This window comes from Coloeus monedula, assembly GCF_965178545.1.
Source record: "Coloeus monedula genome assembly, chromosome: 8".
In the NCBI taxonomy this organism is placed as follows: domain Eukaryota; kingdom Metazoa; phylum Chordata; class Aves; order Passeriformes; family Corvidae; genus Coloeus; species Coloeus monedula.
The window spans coordinates 21,088,285-21,110,548 of record NC_138788.1 but is presented as its reverse complement, the minus strand read 5'-3'; the positions used below and the strand labels follow the sequence as shown (position 1 = coordinate 21,110,548).

Sequence of the window (22,264 nt, the reverse complement as noted above, 5' to 3'; positions counted from 1 at the left end):
TGAGCTCCTAACAATGACTGAGCAGTGTTTCCATTTTTCAAAACTCATTGGGAAACATTTTGAAGGGGCAATGAAATGACATGCAATTTGTTAGGCTGTTAAAATGCTTTCTGGACAAGCTTGTGAAGTTATGAGACTTCTGCACATACTGGCAGTCAAAAGATCAAGGTCACTAAAATGGTTGTTTTGTTGTAATTGTTCTCTAACCACTGGCATCGTTGTCCCTTTTCTAGTATAGGGGTTGAGCTTCATATAATAAACTTCAGCTTGTTGATGGCATGTGTACTTTTAATTAGTTACCTTTATTGAATATCCTTCAGGAAGTTGTACAGTCCTCTAGAAAATAATGGAACTTGAAAACACTTCTCTAGGGTGAAAGGAAGAACATATATTAGGACTGTCAGTGAAGGGTGACTGATGTAGAGATAAACCCTAGCATAGGAACTTGATTAATGCTTGGGAGGCTCAAATTTTACACTTCTATGGAAATATAAAATCTTATGGATTTAAATGATGCTGTGTCAGAGAAGGAACCAAGAAGTAGAGGTATAACCACCATCTCTCCTGTAGTGCAAGCCTGAGTTGCTGTGGAGGAAGAGGTGGCACAAGTGCCCTCAGTTGTGGAAAAGCTCGCATAGGAAGAACCCAACTTCACTTTCATATCCCAGGTTACAAAGGCAGATCGGGAACTGATATAAGGCAATAGGTTTGCAATCCCAGGATGTTGCTTTTCAAAATTAAAGCATAGTTTATTGCCCTTGAATAGAAATTTCAGCAAGAGGCTAATCTGAACTATGTCTAAAGGGTCAAAAAGAAATATGTTTTCTATTGGATGCATTAACAGAAATTAATTGTTCTTAATCGGTAAAATATTTACTGTTTTATTGAATAAAACTGTATTCTTCACATTTAAAGTAGACCAATATTAAATCATTTTTAATTCAGTGTTTTCATCAAGAGTAATTTATTTTGATTGAAAGTTTTAATATGACTCACAGTTTAAATTCATTCAAAAACGTTTTTTAATAACGTTAAGATTGTGACAATTTATCCTTAGCAAAGTCATATCATAGACTACATTTCTTTTGGTTACTGAAGTTACAATAAAAGCCTAAATGAATTTTAGAAATATCAATAACTGTAATTGCTACCAAAACACTACATCTCTTAAAAATTTCATAGCTACAGTTATTGTGGCTGTTAAGCTGCAGCTGTCCACATTGATGTTTTTATGCTGACACCCCCAGGTAATCCTCATTATGGGAAATGCCATGAGAAAATAAAATGTAGTGAATTAAGAAACATATTAAGAATGCTGTAGAAGTGCTGTCATTTGCTTACATTTATATCTTGTTTCATGTCAGTTTTACTTTTGAATGCAAATGAATGGGTGAGATTATAGTATATTTTACCCGTGAGAGAGGCAGAGGAAAATCCTTCAGGATTACTTTATTCTTCTGAACATCTAGTCTTGTGCTTGGCAGTGAATTCAGTCCTACACTCTTAGAGATTGAAAATGAGTTTCCTTAACATTAAAACTTTTCAGAGATGGGACTTCAAGAGATTGGTCTGTGTCAAGGGGAAACTACATTGATGTTGTTAAAGCATGCTAATTAGCTAACTGCACGACTGCAGAGCATCTCTAGAGCAAGAGACTTGTTAGAACAGGAGCTGTTGTCTGTAGGAAGTGTCAGGCAGGAGAGTAGCTGACTCTTCCCTGTCCTTCTAAAGGCTACTTCCAGTGGTTGGCCTAGTCAGTCAAAGCAAGGTGTGGTCAGTGGAACATGAAAAAGTAAAATTTAGCTATGCAGAATTCAGCTTAGGCTATCAGGAATTTCAGGTTTTTTCCCTTGCATGGGTCTTGCCTTTCTCTAGTTACTGTTACTGCAGCCATGTTGCTGCGTAGACATCCAGATGAAAAAAATCTTCTGTTCTGAAAGGTCAATGTCTAAGGTGAATCATAGCTTGCTGGAATAGTGAACAGTACCAAGGAACATCAGGGTTATGGAGAGTAAGGTAAATAAGCAGGATACTGTCATACACCTATAAGGTAATTTAAATATTCAGTGAAAATTAGTGTGTTGTCATTCCCAGCTGTGCATCGTACTGCCTATTACCAGCTGAACCCAGGGGCTTAGGTAATCAGTTTCTAGGATGGTACTGGAATGTCTCAGAGACTTGATCCCCATCAACAGATATGTTATCAATGTCTATTTTGTCATACTCAATAGTGACCATCTTCATCTGGAAGTGTTCAGAATTGGAGCTGGTGGGATCTAAACCTGTTCTCTCTTGTCCAGTGGAATGCTCAGGTGTCATGGTTTAACCCCAGCCAGCAGCCAGGCCCCACACAGCCACTCACTCACTCCACCACCAGGAGAGATTAGAAGGGTAAAAGCTGGAAAACTCATAGGCTGAGATAAAGGCAGTTTAATAGGGAAGATAAAAGCCACACCCGCAAGCAAATGAAACCAAGGAATGAACTCATGGCTTCCCATGGGCAGGCTGGTGTTCAGCCATCCCCAGGAGAACAGAGCCCCATCTCAGATAACAGTGTCTTGGGAAGACAAACTCCATCACTAGAAATGTTCCCCCCTTCCTCCTTGTTCCCCCACTTTATGTACTGAGCATGATGCCATCTGCTCTGGAATATCCCTTTGGTCAGTTGGGATCACCTGTCCTGGCTGTGTCTCCCCCCAGCCTCCCGTGCTCCCCCAGCCTCCTGACCAGTGTGGCAGCACTAAAAGGCCTTGGCTCTGTGTAAGCCCTGCTCAGCAATGACAACACATCTCTGTATTATCAGCCCTGTGTGCAGCACACATCTAAAACACAGCCACATACCAGCCACTGTGAAGAAAATTAACTACTCCACCCAAAACCAGCACATCAGGTCATGGCAGAGTCAATTTCTTTGAAGTCTATGGAAGGGGTGAAAATGGACCTGTTTTTCAACTTCTTTTACATAGAATCACAAAACAAAAGTAACTTTGAATGCATTTTAAGTGTGTAGGAAAAAAAACTTTTTTGCTTGTTTTTTTTCTCAACAAGAAAACTGCTGTGTGTTTTTCTTCTATTATTCTCAAGTTTTGCAGATGTGGAAACTGCAGATTATCAAGACTTTGTTTCTATTACTTAAAGTTTTTCTTTGCATGTCTTAAAATGCCAAGCATAAGTATAAAGTAATTTTTTCTGCCTATATGTAATTTTATATTACACTATTGACATCAGTAAGGTGTCAGTATAAGGTAATAGCTTGGAGTCAAAATAAACCTTAAGCAGTCTTAGAGACACTCTCCCCATACCAGTTATCAGTATGTATCTGCCTGCTGCTTCAAGGAAGGAATTACATGTCATTATGGGAGATCAGTGCCATATCTGTGTTTTCTTATGTATTCTGTATCGTTTGTGGAGTACAGTATTTGACTTCTATTGCTGTCAAGTGCACAGAGGCAAGGCTAGGAAAGCTGCTTCTTTTCATGTCTCTCAAGTGATATCCTGGCAGTTGAGTGCAGGAAGTTTTGGCTGTCAGTATACAAAGCAGTTGATTCAAATAAAAAAAAATTGGTTTGAATTAAATTGGTTTTCATAGATCAGTTTTCATGTACTAGCTTTCTTTGATGTTACTGAATCTCTCAGTTCAAAGTTATAAATTAAAAAAGGATTAAATACTACCTTTCCTGAAAGATACTTTCTTAAAGCATCCTTACTGCTCTTTAAAGTGACAAAGGCAGGACACAAATGAAGATATATTTTGTCTCACTCGCTGAGTACACCTTTCATTCAAAACTCAAGTGTGTAATTGTGTACATCAGTCTTAATTTACTTATTGAGGCTTGTGGTACTAACTGCATGTATTTCATCTGTTAGGACATACCAATTAAATCCACCCATATAGACCATAAAAAGTTAGATCAAAAAAGTAATACTGTATGCGTCAATTTAGCAAATTAGAATAATCTATAAGGGATTCTTAGCTGTATAAAATACAAAACATATTGTGCTTCACAAATGCAAACTATATTAAATACTCAGCTTGGTTCCTAACTGTATTTTTTTTTTTTTTTAAGTCAAATTGTGCTTATTACTGTTTTGGGTGCAGAATTTCTTTCTAGGGTATTGCAATAAGTGGGAAATGGGCTTAGAATCTGAATACATTCTTATATTAAGAAGAAATTTAATTGTATGATATATGGCTTTCATACTTCACTTTTAGGGATAGCATTGTATTTATGTTGGTGACAATGGACAATATAAGACAGATTTCTCAAAGATCATGCTTCTGTTTTGAAGAGACTTTGGTAATACAGTAAAACCTCTATTTTCTGATTGTTTAGGCATACTAATGATGTTTAACTGATGTGTGTAAGGAATGTATTGACCAAATGGACAGTAAGTTACTGTGTATATAAGTCAAAGATGAGCTACCACTATTTCTCCCTACAAAGTTTGACTTCCATGGAAAGGCACAAGACCAGATTAACAGACTGATCTGGTCTTGGAAATAGTGTTGTTTCAGTGTAGAATATGATAATGGTGTGTGTTACATTAAGTTCACAGCCTTTCAGAAACTGAATAGTTGTTTGTGATAACAAGTTGCTGCTGCTTTTTTAACTGGTAATTGATGGCAAAAAACCTCTAGACATTTGGAAGAGATGTAGTACTTCAATGAAGTAACAGATAACAGCATGTAAAAAGGAAATGTTTTTTAGGAAAATTAAGTACAGGGTTTATTAGTTCAAATTCTAGATGTATATATTTTCTAGGTATAATTTTAGGAAAAATCCCAATATCGATCACACTTCCTGCAGAAAATGTAGCAGTTATATGGAGGTGAAGTGCCTAAATTCCTGCGCAGTTTGGAGTTAACCTCAGTTTCCTCTTGGTTGTTTCGGGATCAGTTTTCCCAGTGCACACTAGAGGGCAGTCTGCTCCTTCCCAGGGGAGGCTGCCGCTCCAGCGCTGGCTGATTGATTCATCTCGGTGATTCGCGTTGGAGTACAAAATTAATAGCAAACTCTTGTACAAATTATTGCTTGCTTGGGTTTAGTATGGATTGTTTACCTAGATGTCTCTTTGGAAGCTTTGTAATCTGTAGTTGTTTTGATTTTAGTGTGGTAAGTAGGAGTTTCCTTCCTTAGTTTGAGTCCTGTCATAACCCAGTCAAATGAAATAATGAAGTTCCAGCATTGACGCAGTCTGAAGCAAGGATTATCAGCATTTGTCAATTTGAATTCCTTTTTCTGGAACTCAGAAAAGTAAGGCCCTCTGTGCCTGGTAGAGTAACATTGTAGTACTGAAGAAATGCATTTTTATGCTGTGACTCTAGAATGTATCATATCTTCCTGTTAGACTCTAGAGCATGAGTGTAATTTTTCTAAGTCAAACATTTAGCAGACTCCTAGTCTAAGGTAGAGATTTCCATTCCTGTTAGGATAGGTATGTAAAAGAGGAAAACACTGACACCTCATGTATTTTTAGTGAGTTCTGTTTTATTACTTAACCAGATACATGATTTCATATAATGAAATAAGAAGAATCTGATAATAAACATTTGCAACTCATCAGTTTTAATCAGCAAACTGAAGACTGTGTTTTTTCATCTAATTTTTTCCCCATATATGCTCTTTTTTCTCTCCATCATTATTTTTTTTTGCTTCTGAAGACTTCTTGACTTAAGAGATCAAAATATGCTTCAGTGAGGCTGGCTTTCTAAACCTGTCCAGCATAGTGTTGTCTTAGTTCTTCAGTGCTTTCATTCTTGGCAGTGATTGTAACTTGTGTGTATTTGGAGATGATGATGTTTATTTTCAGTTAATAAAACAATACCAAGTTTGTTACTAGTTCCATAAAGACAGACTCAAAGTATTTTCTCAAAAGGTACTGCTGAAAAGTCCCATCTAGAAACCTCGCATAATTAGCTTTCTTTCATGAGAGTGTATGATTGTGTTGCTTGTTTGTGAAGTGTTGAACTTCTTCCCTGCTCTCTTTTTCCTAACACAAGTGTTTTGAAACAAATTTGCCAGATATGCAGAGACCATTAAGTGGAGGTGTGCTTTTGCACTGCATCCAGAACAGTAGCATATGGATGTTTTCAATCTGTTCTGAACCATGCCAATTTCTGTAGGGGTTTTGTCTATTTATACACCACATTCAGTGTGCCTGCAGTAAATGGCACTTTCATGAGAGAATTCCAGCAAAATCTGAATTGTCAGTGAAGTGCTGTTGGTTGAGTAGTACATACCCAGCTAGAGTACACTTTACCATTAGAGGCAGATGGGTTTGGGCCACTGAAACACAAGTTCATAATTCTGTTGGAATGTTGAAGATCCTTTGGTACTTTTTCAGCAACAGGGGAATGATGGGACAGGAAGGTAATTCTCTAAGCTGCCTGGAGTCCAAATAAGATGAGGCTGCAAACCACAAATCACACTGTAATTTCAAAACCTCATAAAGCTCATTCTCTTAGTAGTGACTGCTTTACAGATTTCGAGCATGTCATCCTGAAGATGGTGATGATGTTTCCAACTGAGTCTTGTGTATAAGATTATACACTGCTTCACATTTCTCTACAGGAAGGAAGTTAAATTTAAGTGTTTGGTTAAATTAAATAGTTTTGGAATACCTAAACTTTATCAGTGTTTTGGCAAGGGGTGGGGAGGAGGAAGGGGAGGGAGATTTAAGAGTTTAAAGTAGACAGATTTTTTGGTGCTGTTAGCTGTTGATTCCATTATATTAGTATTTTTGTCTATAGAAAATTATAAGTAGCTATAAAACATGTACCTTTTAATATATTGGATATTTCAAGCATTTATTTGCATAATTCTGTCCTCCAAAGGATTACTATTTTAAGTCATGACATCAGAGCATGTGTTTTTGTTGGATTTTTTACCTGATAGAAAATTCAGTGTCATTTTCATAGAGTATCTTTTCCATGCTATAATTGAATGTTGACTCCTTGTGTCACTCCAGGAAGTGGCAAAAAGAACGTTTGAAGGACAAAGAACATGAAACAGCTGAGGAACTTTCTGAAGAAAGTGACGTTGAATTTGAAGAGGGTTTCAAAGTACCAGGATTTCTCTTCAAAAAGCTTTTTAAGTATGTATTGTGTACATTATTTTTATATTATGCTGCTGTATGCTGTTAATAATATTAGTAGTACTAGTCATGGTGAGTTCCAGATGCCCTTTGCTGTAACTTTGACTTCAGTGAATGATGCCTCAACCTTTACTTCAATTGTTTCAGTAGGATTCTTTCTTTAAAAAAGATTTCAGGATCAAACTTCAATGTAATTAACTTACTGTGAGCACAAAATGCAATTACATGAAAATACAGATGATAACTGGCTGATATGAATATTGTAAATGTGCGTTAGCTAAACTATGAATTGAGAAGCTCTCCTTGTCTATTTTTATACATGCTTTCTTTTATTGATACATGCTTGCTCCTAATAAAGGTGTGGAATGGTAGAATAACTTTACTTTGAAACATAATACGTTGGCAAGATGTGATAAAAGAAAAAGACAAGAAATACCGTGTTTCTCTAATTGGGTGGAGTGAAATTTTCTGCCAGTAAAAAATATGAACAACTTTTTCTGTAAGTAACTACTCAAAGTATTTTCAAAGTAACTGCTTTTAATTCATATGAACATTTTGTCAGGTAAAATTTTAAAATATAGAGAGTGAATTCTTAATTCCTCTGGTAGATGGAAAGCATGCTACAATTCATTCTTTAGTTCTTTAATGCTTAATTACAGATTTGGACATAACTGTTTTCTGTTTCAGTTTTTTAAAACACAGTGCCCTGTGATGCTTCAAGTTCATCTCAAAAAGACTAATGATAAACGACAGCCCAAACAAGCTAGCAGCTGACCAGTTAACTTCATCCATAATCTCTCCCTTAAATTTCATGTATAATGGGCTTGAATTCAGTTTTGTTGGCAACATCTCATACAGCAGGAAAAACATCTTCTCTTTCAAAGCAAACTCTTTGAATCTTACTGTAGTAGAAAGCCCTGGTTTATAATGGGTGTGCGTGGTATCCCTTCCAAGAGAACCACTTAGTCTTGACCTCAAAGAAATTATTACTGTTGTCCTGTAGTCCTCAGAAGGAAAGCACTAGCTCTGAAATGGGATTGAATTAATGACTTGGTTGCTGGGACCATACAGAGCCAATATGTGGTCTCCAGTTGTTTATGCAATGGTACTGCACAAGTATTCATCTTGAGGACGGATGTGTGGTCTGAGCAACCCGAAGGGAAATGAAATAGAGTAGTCACTAAAAATTAATCTTGAAGATGCAAGCCTCACTAATGAAGGGTATCCCTGCAAGCATGAGTCAGTTGGCAAAACTTCTTAAGTGGTTAGAAAGATCAATTGAGTTGAATGATTTGTCTGACTTGTAGCTTAAATGCTGAAATCTCTGATGTAGGAAAGCCCATAGTCAATAGTCATTAAAAACTGTTGAGTTCTGAGCAAGTTTAGTACAAAACATGGAAGTATATTGACCCATGGATATGTATAGCATGTACTTTAAGTGATCTTCCTGCATAGTTAAAGTCCAAAGAAGTTAGCTCATGCTGGAAGTAGGAGACCCCCAGGTCTGTTCTTTGGTAAGCCTGTTAAAGTGGACAATCAGTTTCTTCCCTGCACACTTGTCTGCTTTGATGAACGTTGAGCAGGAATAGCATTGATACTGCTGTGGAACAAAACCAAGCAGAGCTGCAAACTTTGCCTTATCCTGCCTGCACTAAGCCTGAGAGAATGTTCTCTGTATGAAAAAGGAAACAGGCTTCATCATTATTTGCTTCCAGTGTGTGATTTCCCTGATAAATCTGAAACACAGTTTTGTCTCTGCAACAATGCAGCTGAACTCTGGTCGCTACTGTGGTGAATTTTGAGGGATGCATCACAGCATGATTGCTCATGTGAAAAACAGGCCAATATAACTATTTTGGAAGACCAGCAGCACTTTTATTTACTTCCAGAATATTTTTTGGAATTAAAAAAAATTGGTGCAACAAAAGTGTAAGGTTGAAAAAAATTAATTATCTTTCCATATAACCACAAAAAATGGAGGGGGATGTGTTCCTTTAACTTTTGCATAGTTACAATTATTGCATGTTTATATGATTATACAAAGAAAGCACCTGCATCTTTCATGTTTTTAAATAACCACAGAGCAGAATTTTTCACAAGCTTAGTTATCCACGGGGAAGCTTTCTCAGGAGAAGGAAGGAGAGGGAGAAATATGCTTATAAATTCATCTAATTTTAAAGCTCTGTATGTAATCCTAAAAAATAATACAAATTTATATCAGGAGGTTATTGAATGGTTGTCTTCTGAAGAGACATGCTGAACATTAGTCTGGGGGAGCAGCTTATGACTGGAATTAGGCTTATCTTCAATTCTTTAATGTTTGTCAGAAAATGTTTTGTCTTCATAAAATGTAGTAATGATAGCATCTTAATCCAATTATAGCTAATCTTGCAAGCTATTTCATAGTTGTTCTATAGATTGCTGCATTTTAAGGTGAATTAATTTCTAATAAAAGGGTTTCTTAAGGGCTTCATGGCATAATGCTTTTGAGACACCAGCAGATAGTGTGATGTCGGAACATTAGATGTGTTCTTCGATCATCTTTTTTTAACTACTCAAGCCATTTGTTTGTCTCCATTTAGCATTCTCTAAATCCATACCAAACTCACACAAATTGATTTTTAATAGTACTTTGTAGACACTAGTGTTGTTAGCTGTCAGAAGTCCTAAATATTATTTGTTCAAGGATGGAAACAGGATTTTGAAATGCACACAAGAAATCACCTAAAATGAACAACCCTTATTTAAAATTAAAGTGTTTTGTTCTTTGCTGTGCTCTGCACTCCAGAAATGTGTACTATCAAGAAAATTATCAGTAACCTTTTTTTTCCCTGTAAGTTACAGGGCACTGAGGTGCTGAAACATTTGCATCTTTTTTTTTTTTTTAATGGGATTTAAAGATATGTTTTTTCATTTATTTCTTTTGTTTTCAATTTAACCCCCACACATGGTGTGTTATTCTTACTAGGCTCACTATTTCATATTGTTATAAAAAGGTATGTCCTAAAGTGATTCTTAGTCCAGCATCGTATCTTCACCTTTTTAGCTTGCCATCATAAAGCTTGCTTTCTAGTCCACTTCTTTTAAGTGGAATGTGTTTTACATTGTTGCTTGTACAATTTCCAGTGAAGGACTGGGAGTAGAAACTGCTCTGATGCTCTCACATAATGGTCTGCTGTATCCCATGCACTGCAGTAGTTTCTATTGCTTAGCCTTGATTTTTTTCTTCATTGAAAGAGACTAAATGTTATTAAAAAAATTTATGTATAAAAAAAGCATGGTTTGGCAGATCTGATCAGTTTTTGTAGTGGAGTATGAAGTCAGTACCCATTACAAGTCAATCTTTTCCTTCAGTTCAAGGTATATGTTCCAAATAATATTATTTACTAGACCCTTGTATGTTGTCTTTTCTGAAAAGATAATGCTTCATAAGAGTAACTTTCCAAGTTGCTTTTAACACTTAAAATATATATGAAATAAAATACCCTCTAATTACCATGACTATCAGTTTAATTAGAAATGTTTTAGTGTTGCATAAAGAACGAAAGTCACATGTAATGTCTGAGTGCATCAAAAATGTATGACCTAGTAAATACAGCACTCATGTAAAACACACATCCAGCATGTTACTGTAACTGGTATAAGAACCTTGCCAAATGATTAATTCATGAGTACTTTCTGTTATGATCTGTATTATCAAACATTTGCCATCTTCTTTTTCCTTGTTTTAGGTACCAGCAGACAGGTGTTAGGTGGCTTTGGGAATTGCACTGCCAGCAGGCAGGAGGAATTCTGGGAGATGAGATGGGATTGGGCAAGACCATTCAGATAATTGCCTTCTTGGCAGGTCTGAGCTACAGCAATATGAGGACTCGTGGTTCAAATTACAGGCAAGTGCTTCTCTGCAGACTGTCAGTCTGTGGAGCTCAATTAATATTTCATCAGATGTATTACTGGTGGAGGAGGGTCCTGTGAATTATTAATGACATTTCAATTACAATATTCCTTTAATTCTTTTAGTGGGGGACATCAAAGGAAAAATTTTACGAGACAATGGAGCTGTAGGGCAGGAAAAATTAAACATGTAACACTTTTAATGAATTCCAGGCATTGATGCTTCATTTTGCAGATGAGCCACGCTAGATATTTTGGGTCAATACAGTGTCTAAGGTTACCTTCCACAAATGGATTGTTTACAAACTCAATTACATTAATATCAGTAGTTTACACAATATGGAATTTTAAATTAGATGTAATACCTTTAGTTCCATTTATTAAATTTTACATTAAAATATTTGTTCTGGCAAGCCACCAGGTAAATGTTTTACAGGAAGTAGCAAGCTGATTTGCAGTGAAAGTTAGAGTTTCTGATGGGCAGGGAATTATCCATGCCAAAAATTAGTAGTAAGAGTAAAACCAATAAGTTATACAGCAGAATTTCTGTCAGTTTTTGGTTTTCTGTTGTTGCTTTTCAAAACATACGCTACTGTGACTGGCCTTTCTTACAAGATATTTTATGGTTTTTTGTTACTGAACAATGCTTTAAAATTTCTTCTTCATAGGTGAAATTACTGGCAAGACACTTGTTTGTGTCCTCGGATTTGCAAATGCACGCATGAATAGTACTTGATTTTTTTACTTCTGTTGGCCTGTATAGCTGATGTAAATAGCTACATGAAACTTAGCAACTATCATAGTACTGTCCCAAACAAAAATAATTACCTCTATATAGAGGTATGTTTAAATTGTGTTCAGCTTGTACATGGATTGTAAAATAATGCTTTAAAGAGAAAATATTCCTGTTTTTTCTCCAGTTGCTTCTTAGTAAAGCCTTAATATAAAAAAACCCCACAGGTCCTTCATGACTCAGGCCAGTTGATTTACTTTAATATGGCTGCCTGGTTAAGGATGCTACTGTCCAGATTATTTTATATTCCCTACCCCACTTGGGAGGCCACTGAGTTGATGGAAATCCTTCAGGGACATCTCTTGACGCTTTTAAATAGTGTGAAACTACAATAAAACTTTGAAAAGGCCAAAATCAATTTGCCCACCTAAGTGTTCAGTGTTCTTTTTGCATGGAAGATAATGTGTTGAATTTCTTGTTTTGGCTGGTGCATGTCATTGAGTCCATCATGGTAGTGATTCCATGGGAGGAAACAAGGTTTAATATATTGGTGAAGTTTGCTCTGATTTTGCTTGTGTGCTGTAAGGCAGACAGTCTAAACTACTTGATCTTTCCTAGTCAAGTGTTATCCTCCCCTGGACTGAGAAGGCAGTAATCCTGGTAGCCAGTAGTACTGGTTAACTTGTTTCTACTTGAAAGAGTGTGGTCTGATAGGCAGGAGGCTTTCTGGGCAGCCCCTGCTGCAAAGCCAGCACTAAGAGTGGACAAAGTTGTGTTGCCTGCTCTATGTGTCTTCCAGACTAGCTTGGGTCTCGTTACCTTGGTGTGTAACAAAAACCTTTTCACTACAGGCTTGGCTTCATTTATTTGAGACATCAGATGAGAAACTGACAGAAAGTTTATACACTGATTATTTACCCATCTGTGCTCTTCAGGATACTGAGACATAAACATAAACAGCTCAATCTCTACTTTGAGTGGCAGAGATTAATTTCCATGGTGCTTAGGTAAATAAAAATCCATTGCCCCAGAAAACATGTATGGCTCTTGCTGCCCTGGTCTCTTATTTTTGCTAGGATTTAGTTATTGTTTCAGCTTGAAAACATGATTTGCCAGTCCTTGGCAATATTTGGTTATAATGAAACATGTTTTCCTCCACTAATTTTTTGTGTATTTAAAGATTATAAATATAGTATAAATACAGCTTTCTTTTTCTTGGTAGCAAGTTGCAAGAATAGATCTTATGTGCAATTCTAATTGCATCCAATTAAATAACAACAAATAAAGGATGCTTGTGAGTTTGGGCTTTATAAACTAGAAGCAACAGAAGAAAGAGATTTGGATATATTGATCATACATGATATTGACCACAAGCTATCAGTACAATGTGTCTGTGAAAAAAGGACAGAATACAATATGGCAATATATTTGGAGTAGGAATAGGACAGCATTGTCTTTGTACAAGACACTAGTAAGGCTTTAGTTTTGAATTTTTTAGTGCCACCTTTGTTCAAGGAAAGCAAATATAAATTGAATGGGCAGCAGAGCGAGTCTTGCAGTGTTGCAGTGATTGGAAGAATGAAGGATGCCTCCTAAGTGTGGCAAGCAGAAGTATATGATTTGTTTAGTTTTGTGAAACAGCTCAGACTGGAAGAAACTAGATGACTCTTTTATATAAATAAATAAAAGGTCTCAAGAGAATAATAAAATGTTGGCTAGTGCAAAGTGGTTAGAGTCAGACTAGACACAGAAGAGTTTTCACACAGCCACGTGGAGGGAGAGTGGATTTTCTGAAAATTGATTCAAGGAGGTGTAAACTCTTTGTGTAAGCCGAAGGGGAAAAAAATCTGGATAAACCCTGCGTGTGAGCTTGTGTGATACAGACCAGGGGAATAAACAGTGGTATTTTGTTACTACCCACAAGGAGTGAGAAACTAGTATGTTCTGGGAACGCTGGCTTTCTTGCTGTAGATATTTTTAAGAGCAGTAGCAGGGTTATTTGGATTCGTAGCATAGTTGAAGCTACTCTCCAAGTCCTTATTTCCCTTTGGATTGCTGGGAGTTTTTTAATTAGACCATGTAAGGTTGTGTTCTAGTATTTTATAATAAGCAACATCCAGGTTGTTGTATATGTATAAGCTTTTAATAAAGAATATTATTTCTTCATGTCAGCAGTTTCTGAAGGCATTAAGGGGTTTGTTGTTTTTTTAAAGTGGGGTGTTGCTGGTGTGTGAGAAATCTTTTATTGCTATCAGTATGTGATCTTGAATGTATACTATGAACTTTTGCATTGTTTATTTATTACCACTTGGATAGTACATAGACACAGGTCAGTGTATGAAAACTGAAGCTATTGCCTTTGTTTGCAAAATCATTTTGTTCCATTTTTTTAAAGAGCAAATATATTTGAAAAGTAACTGCTAGTAACCACTAGTTAATGTATTTCTTACATGATTGTTGATATGTATTTGTGGCAGCAGTATTTTTTATTTGGCTAGTGTGCAAAAGATTTTTCCCTTCATAACCTTAAGAGCAGCTCTCAACTTAATACACAGAAAGACTTTGTTTCAGACTTCTTTAGTAATTCTCAGAAACAATAATATAATTATGAATAAGAAACTTATGAGACAGTTTGAGCCAAGCTCAGATCTCAACTTCCATGGATAATACAGTCTGCCACTTTAGAATCCTTCTCTTATGTATAAACTATGGTGATGAGAGTACAGTATATTACCAACATGAAGCAGAACACCTGTGTATAAGTCCATTTGTGAGACTCTAGCTACACATTCTGTATAATAGAAGTAATAAAATAATTGCTTGTTAATGATTTCTTTTTGCCTGTAGAAACAGCAGTCACTAAAACATGATTTGTAATATCACAGGAGGAAGTTCCCTTATGCCATATTGTTTGGAGCTTTTCTATTCCTGTTTATCTTGATAGATGCATCCATTAACTGGTCAATGGGTAGAATCTTTTAGCAGTACCCTCTTCATCTTCCTTTAAAAAACAGACTTCCAGGAAAACAAATTGCCAATTAATTTCCATAGCTCTCATATTCCACTTCAGCTGTTAAATATGTCATTTTAATATGTGTGTATTTTAATGAGCCACTTAATACAGATTATTTATTTCACATTAAGGGTTTTTTTATTGAATACTCTATTTTAGGTACCAGGGATTGGGTCCAACAGTGATTGTTTGTCCAGCTACTGTGTTGCATCAGTGGGTAAAAGAATTCCACACTTGGTGGCCTCCATTTAGAGTCGCTGTGCTCCATGAAACTGGTTCTTATACAAAGAGTAAGGTAATGATTGACATCCATTTTGTAATCCCAGAGGCTTCTTTTTTTTTTCTTGTTACTAGCAAAAAAAAAATCCCCTGTTGCTTAATGCTTCTGTGTAGGAAAGAGCTTGTGCCCTTTCTCTGAATGTCTTAAAAGAACAAAATGTTCATTGTCTTGCATAGATTTCGTAGTAAACTGGACTAAAAGGGGGATGACATGGAATACACGTATGTTATGATAAAGACTTGTATTGCCTGAACAAATTAAGCATAGTAACAGGTTTCTTGCTTGAGCTTTCCTTGTGCTCTAGTCCGTGCTAGGAGTTTGTGATGGGACTGCTTGTACACCAGTTAAATGCTTGTAGCACTTGTGAATTCTCTTCTTGCATTTCTGTGCATCACTATGTCATTGATGTGATATTTAATGTGTGTTGTAGTGCTAGGTCTGGTTTAGCAAGCTGCAGCTTTCCCTGAGAGCTCAGCAGGGCTGCTTAGGGCAGAGCGAGCATTTCGCCCTCCCGTAGTCCTTTTCCGACGGCTCCGCACTCTTGCTCCAGCAGCCATCAGCCTTGCAACCAGTGAAAGAGGCGAGAAGGGGCTCTCCATCAGGGACCTTTAATGGTTACATCTTGTCCCAGCACCCCCAGAGGCAGAGAGACCTCGTGATCTGGGTGCAGGGGGGTTTTCTCAGGGTCTCAGGGCTGGTACATGAGCAGAGTTGGGGTACAGGAACCAGTAGGGAGAGCCCGAGGCAGTGGCCAGGACTAGGGGCAGGGGAAAGTGGGGGAACAATATGGGATCAGAAAAGCAGTGGGTAAACAGATCACCACAAATGTGGTTTGCGTGCATGGGCAATTTCTCTGCAGTTGGTTGCTGTCAGTTGATATCACTTAGTCTCATTTTCTTTAATGACAGAGTTACTTCATTAGTTTTCATTGTTTCAAGCAGAGCCCTTTCTGTGTTTCAGTTTTCTGTGTCAGTCTCTTCATATGCATGTTCTTTGTCTGTTTCTTAAGCTGGAAAGTCTGACTTGTCTGAAGTTTCAAACTTTGGTACCTTGCAGGAGCAAAACAAGGAAAACTTAGATTTTTATTTTCCCCTAGCCTTATATTTCAGATGCTTAAATGGATTTTTAGGATTCAGCAAAGCATTTTAAAATTTCTCTTTAAATATTTATTGAATTTCTTGTAATAACATTAAGATTATATGGTGCTTAATTGCACTTGATTAAACGTATTCTGAAGTAATTGATGTAGTTACAGTACATGGCAAAAAAGGAGTAGCACACTCTAATGTGCTAATAGCTTCCTGTTGTTCAATTAACTTGGTGTGTTTTCAAGCCCTAAAAGTCTGTTGACCTCAATAACATGGTTGCATGTCTTCCTAAATTAAATCATGTGTGTTTATTTTGGGCTGTTGGTTAATTAATGGCCTTGACAGACTGACTCAAATTTTTCCATCTGCAGGAATAGTCAGGTTTTCAAGATTTCATTGTCCATCAAATGCATATTCAACAATTTAAAGATGTTAGCACTTTCAAGCAGATTTAGAGAACTGAACCTAATGCCTCATCTTCTAAGAGCTGCAAAAATGCTTTAAACAAGTGTCACTGCTGATAAGGTCTTAACCTCATGCACATCTTTTTCCTAGATGCCTCTTAATCAGAGACTAGCAAGCTAAAGTAAGGAAAGAAACCCAACTTTCCCATTCTAGTTCCCCTTTTACCTGCAATAAAAGTTTGCCAGAAATTCCATCTGCTGATAACCTATTGCATTACAGAAGACCACTTTTACATATCTTAACTTTGTAATGTTCATCCAGGGACCATTCAGCCCTTATGCTCTGGCATAATACATAAAAGAATAAGTAAGTTAAAGAATATCAGAATAGTGGTTAGACTGCATAAATTTTTTGAGATTAAATTTACATGGTTAAAAGCCAGCTCCCTTTTCACCTGGGGTCTCAGTGTTGCAGAGGCCTGTTGGGAATTAACCAGGATTCACCTGTTCTATTAGTGTATCACAGTTTATCACAAAGTAAATGAGAAGATTTTTGTGCTGGACAGCTCCAGGAGAGGATTGGGGAACTGAACTTTGTTACCAGCTTTGGAGTGAGAAAGGTCATTTCAGCCTCTGAAGAGGTTACAATTTTCTGAACCAGTGGAGGAACATAATTGTTCTCCAGACTAACCGGACATCAGACAGTGAAGATACTAATGGATTTTGAGGACTACCTTATCCTGTAGTGGTTGGCCAGCAGGTTGTGGTAAAACACAGCATGCAGCTTGTTCTCTGCAGGTCTGTGAAAGAGTCTCTACAGGTCTATGAAAGAGGAGCACATGATTTCTAAGGAGCAAAGAATAATTGTAAAACTATTGAATTAGAATTTTGGAGAAAAAGGGTTAAGCAATGATAGATGTCCCATAAGACAGTATTTCATAGCAGAAACAGGCAACAGCTGAAGTTTCACTTGACAAAATTTAAGTTGATATTTTAGGTGAGATGGATGTACATAATTTTTACCATAACATTGTCAGGAACCCTGAAATCTTAGGAAATACTACATCTTTCAACACTGGTGAAATTATATGCCTTTATGAATAGGCATTTTCTGGTGTACCTTGTAAGATACACAAGCATTGATGCAAGAGCCTGTTTCCCAGTTCTTCAGAGTTGCCCACAGAAGTATTTCACTTGACAGTGAAGAGTGGGGAAGACATCTGTTCAGATTGTTTCATCATAAATTGATTCTAGGCAACACTTCCCACATCTATTCAGTTAGTGACACTTCTTTATTGTTACAAATGGACTTTGACCAATGTGGTAAGTGAAAAGCTCACTGATTTTTATCTTTTTACCAGTCCATTTTGGTTTTCTTTGCAAGCAGTTATAGGATTTTCACAATAATGGTATGAAATAGCACCCTGAATTGTGAGCAACAGATTGGCTGCAAACCTTGTCAGCCCATTTCAGCTTAGTCACTGAGACATCTTGCTGCTATAATATTTGTGTGGTTTTTAGCATATGTGAAGCTTTCAAAGAGAGACTGTGTTATTCCTTTTCTAAAATAACAATGATAGAAAATTCTGACAGTAAAAGAGGGAAGTGTAAATTTCCAGTTTCACCCCTTGGACTATGACTAATTTAAAGGCCTTCAGCTATCTACAAAGGAAGGCAGATTGCTACTTTAGATGATGAAAGGAAGACACAGTAGCAAGTTTTGAGCTTGTTTAAAGCATTCAGATGAAATGTAAAACTTGCTATTATTATTATTATTAATTTTGATTACAGATTATTTAGCTCTTCTATGATGATAAATGTGCTTAAGTTTGAGCAGTAGGTGGAACCACATCTAAATGATAGTCTTCCCCTGTGAAGTCAGCTTTCAGTTTGAGCAAGGTATGGCATTTGTGGCTAAATGTGTTCTGCAGTGCAGTCTTACGCTGTTAAGCTCCTACTGTGGTTTACACTCAAATCTGATCTGTAAACACTGAGTGCTCTGAGACCTCTAAGCATGAGAGAAAACAAAGAACTCAATCTAATGTAGTGTATCACAAGTGCTGTTTTATTTATGGTATAGAACAGAAGGTAAGGAGAAAAAACTTTGATAGTGTTGGGGGAAAAGCCTTCTTTGCTTCTGACAAGCAAAGAGCTTGTCCTGGTGTTTTAAAACTTCTGTTGGCACATGAGCATTTGTAAATCATAGAATGTAAGAGGCAACATGGACTTTGGTTATCTTGTTCAACATCTCACATATGGCAGGAGGCTGTATTTTTTAAGTTCAAGGCTGAACTTTTAATTTCTTAATCTTTGAAACAGGTATCACCAAGGTTAACAATTCTTTCTGATGTTAGTCACATACCATTTGTAAATGTGTAACTTTGCATTCCCTTATTCTGGTCAAATGCAGGACACACAATTCAGCCCTAAAAAGTAGTTGTCAGTTCATGATGCTTGCAGCTGTGAAACCATCTACTTGAAGATGACTTTACACATGGAAAATTTTAGACTTTCTAGCCTCACAGTAGAGTACATAATCTACATGTGAAGAAAATAAATTTTGGAGGTTACAGTTACTGGCATGATTTCATATGGAACCTGTATTTTAGCCAAAGGCTCTATTTCTGAGTTAAGGACCAAACTTGGATAAAATTAGTATTGTACTCCAAGAAGTAGCATTCTTGTTAAATATGTACTAAGTGCTTTAGCTCTTTTTATTGCAACTTTTACATTATTAAACATTATAATGTGTTCTTTTGAAGCCTCTTCATGGTGCCATTTAGATTTTTTTGTTGGGGCAGGGAAATAATAAAGAGGTTTTATATGTTGAATTTATGGATCCCCAGGCCTAATGGTTGGTTATGAGATAGCGATAAGCCTGCTGAAGAATGCACTTTTGATTCATAGATGTTATATGGTTGTATAAGTGACTAGATACTATCTCTGACTTCACGCTTGCCTCAAAGGTATCTGAATGTTTAGTGAATTTTGTAGTTATCACTAGTCTATTTCTTTAAGTTTAGTCTTAACGTACACACTTCTGTCCAAGAAAATGACCGTTTTTAATACATAATATATAAGAGTTCAGAATTCAGGTCCTCTTAAATATTTTTTTAAAGACTGCTTTATCCCAAAAAACGATAAACCTTATTAAGCATCAGTCCAAACAATGGTCCTGGTTTTGTACCTTCAGAAGCAAACTTATAGGTACAGTGAGGTACCAACAGGAAAAAAGTATTTGCTTGGAGTATGTCCTTAGAATAAATCATAAATCTTTCAGCCTTAAGAAATGGTGCTTGCCAGAAATCATCCAGTCTTTGTACATCTTACGTGGTCCAGTGAAGACAAGGCAACACCATCATCTTATCACCCAAGGCTGGGAGAAAATACTGTCCCTGAATTGTAAAGGCCTGAAGTACTGTGCTGAACAAAAATGCAAGTTCATAATTACTCAATTTACTCACATGTTCCTCTATTCATTAGCATCAATCAGATAAAGGCCAGAGTGCAGAATTTCAAAATTAGGTAACTGCTGTGTATCTATCTGTGCCAATCTTTTGGCATTAGTAGGATTTGCCTCTCTCAAGCAGACTGTTTTTAATTTAGTGTTAACAGTGCATGACCTGAAATATTTCACTGAAGTGTATTTCCAGAGAAAAAATAAAATTAAGTTAGATGTGCCTTAATCTAACAAAACAAGAACTCTAGACTAAAGAATACATTATAAAATAGGATAAATTATGAAATACCACTCCCTCAAGAGTTTGTGTCCAATATTAGATCTGTTAGCATGTTTTAAAATATTTTAAATTATTCCAAGAACTGCACCTAAAGTGAAGGCAACCTTGAAAAAGTACTCAATGCAGTAAAATGAGACTTAGTAAGTGTTGTAGTGTGAGTTGATAAAATTGTGTTGTATTTCTTCATTGTCAGCACAAATCCTTGTTTATTAAAAATTTAGCTTGAAGGAAACTTTAATTAATTACAGGTTCAGTAAATCCTGACTAGGATTCTGCTGTGGTGTGTTTACAGTGAATGGCCTTCATGTGCCTGTGTTTCACTTCTGTTCTCTCTGCTACCTGACAGCGTGATTTATGGCTGTTGTTTTCTACCAGTCCACTGTTTGCCCTCTAGGAGGGATTGGTCTCTTGAGCCTCCATAATAACAGCAGCACTTTCACAAAACATCTTTTAATGACAAGAGAGTAGCATTCTGTAAGTCAGGCTAATTGCAGACATACCCTTTTAATTGCAAAAATTAGGAGAGGTTACATATTTTACAAGCTTTTAATTTTAAATCACCCGAGATGATTTGTCTTAAGTGTTTGGGTAGAGGTGTCTACAATATTCTATGATAGACCATTGCTGAGACTCAAGAAAAGTTGCAGACTGTGGATAATACACCAGGTAGAATTAAGCTTTAGATGTCCACACCTGCAGAGAAATCCTACTCTGTCTGAAATACAAATTATTCTAAAGATTACTTATTCTTTTGAGACTCATTATATCAGCATTAAATAATGTGTTGATGATAATCAGAAAGCAGATATTCTTGAACAGTTAAAAGAGTTTTTTGAATCTTCAGGTACGTGTGAGCAAGTAATTTTACAATAAAAGATCATGGATATTGACACCATCTGAGTTTTTGACACGGGTTTTTCCCTTTTGCTTGGTTTTTCTAATTGTTTTTTTGTGGGTGTTTTTTTTCTTAAAGATACTTCTGGTAATAAGGGGTTTGTCTTTCCTTTAGCAAATGTGGTGGTGGTTGTACTTTCTTGTTTTCCTGTCTCATCATCTGCTGTTTGAGTCTTCTAGATTTTTATGTGGAGGATCAATGCAATAAAGATGAGTCCTGAACAGTGTCAAAAGTGACATAGACTGTTCCTGCCCTACATAACTTGCAGCTATAAAGGCTAGTTAAAACTTGGGGAAAGGTTAAAGCTTACAAGAGAAGCACAACATTTGAAGGCTGATAGCAACTATAGTAATCCTGTTAATGAGAATGGTTACACAGAATTTAGGATTAAACAAATAGATTTTTGTATTTGTTTTTCAGTATTGCACTTGTTTAATTTTCCTCTAACATTCTTAATCTTGCTTGCAGTACGCAAAGCTGGGTTTGTGAAGTGAATATAGGAGAACTTGAAGAGACCAGTTACCTGAAACAAATCCAATGTTTGTTTTTTCAGACATTGCCTGTAAAAAATTATAAATAAAAACCACTGTTTCCTTCTGACCAGGCTTTCATTCAAATTCTGATTTGCTATAACACAGTATTCAAGTGCTTCATTCTTTGACAGAGGAGCTAAGAATCCTATAATCAAAATCTTGCCTATACTTATTTTCTTTGCAAAGTATATTATAGATCTGCTTTTAGAATACTTTTTGGTGTACCTTGGATAGCAAATCTCTGTGTGTGTAGTTCAGGAGGTCTGAGAATTCTGCCTCACTGACAACGTGCACCTTTTGCTTTTAGGTGAAATTAATTCATGAAATCGCTTCCTGCCATGGAATTTTAATTACGTCTTACTCGTACATTCGACTGATGCAGGACAACATCCACACGTATGATTGGCATTATGTCATTCTGGATGAGGGTCACAAAATCCGAAATCCAAATGCTGCAGTCACACTTGCATGCAAGCAGGTACTTTATAAAAAATAAATTTAACTGCTCTGGAGGGAGGTTCCAGTATCTAATAGCCTATCATAAAAATACATGTTTGATCATTAATAAAGAATAAAAGCTTAAATCACA

General features: G+C 36.4%; 1 protein-coding gene across 2 annotated transcripts in view; it reads left to right on the top strand.

The window, feature by feature from the left end:
* Positions 1-22,264, top strand: part of ERCC6 (ERCC excision repair 6, chromatin remodeling factor) — a gene marked incomplete at its 5' end in the record, with an annotated part of 43,322 nt that overhangs the window by 9,010 nt on the left and 12,048 nt on the right. For both annotated transcript variants that reach the window (XM_082285893.1, XM_082285892.1), the window contains 4 exons: positions 6,970-7,095; positions 10,827-10,985; positions 14,895-15,030; positions 21,983-22,153. In XM_082285893.1, the coding sequence (XP_082142019.1) occupies positions 6,970-7,095; positions 10,827-10,985; positions 14,895-15,030; positions 21,983-22,153 (592 nt within the window). The remainder of the gene's footprint in view (positions 1-6,969; positions 7,096-10,826; positions 10,986-14,894; positions 15,031-21,982; positions 22,154-22,264) is intronic.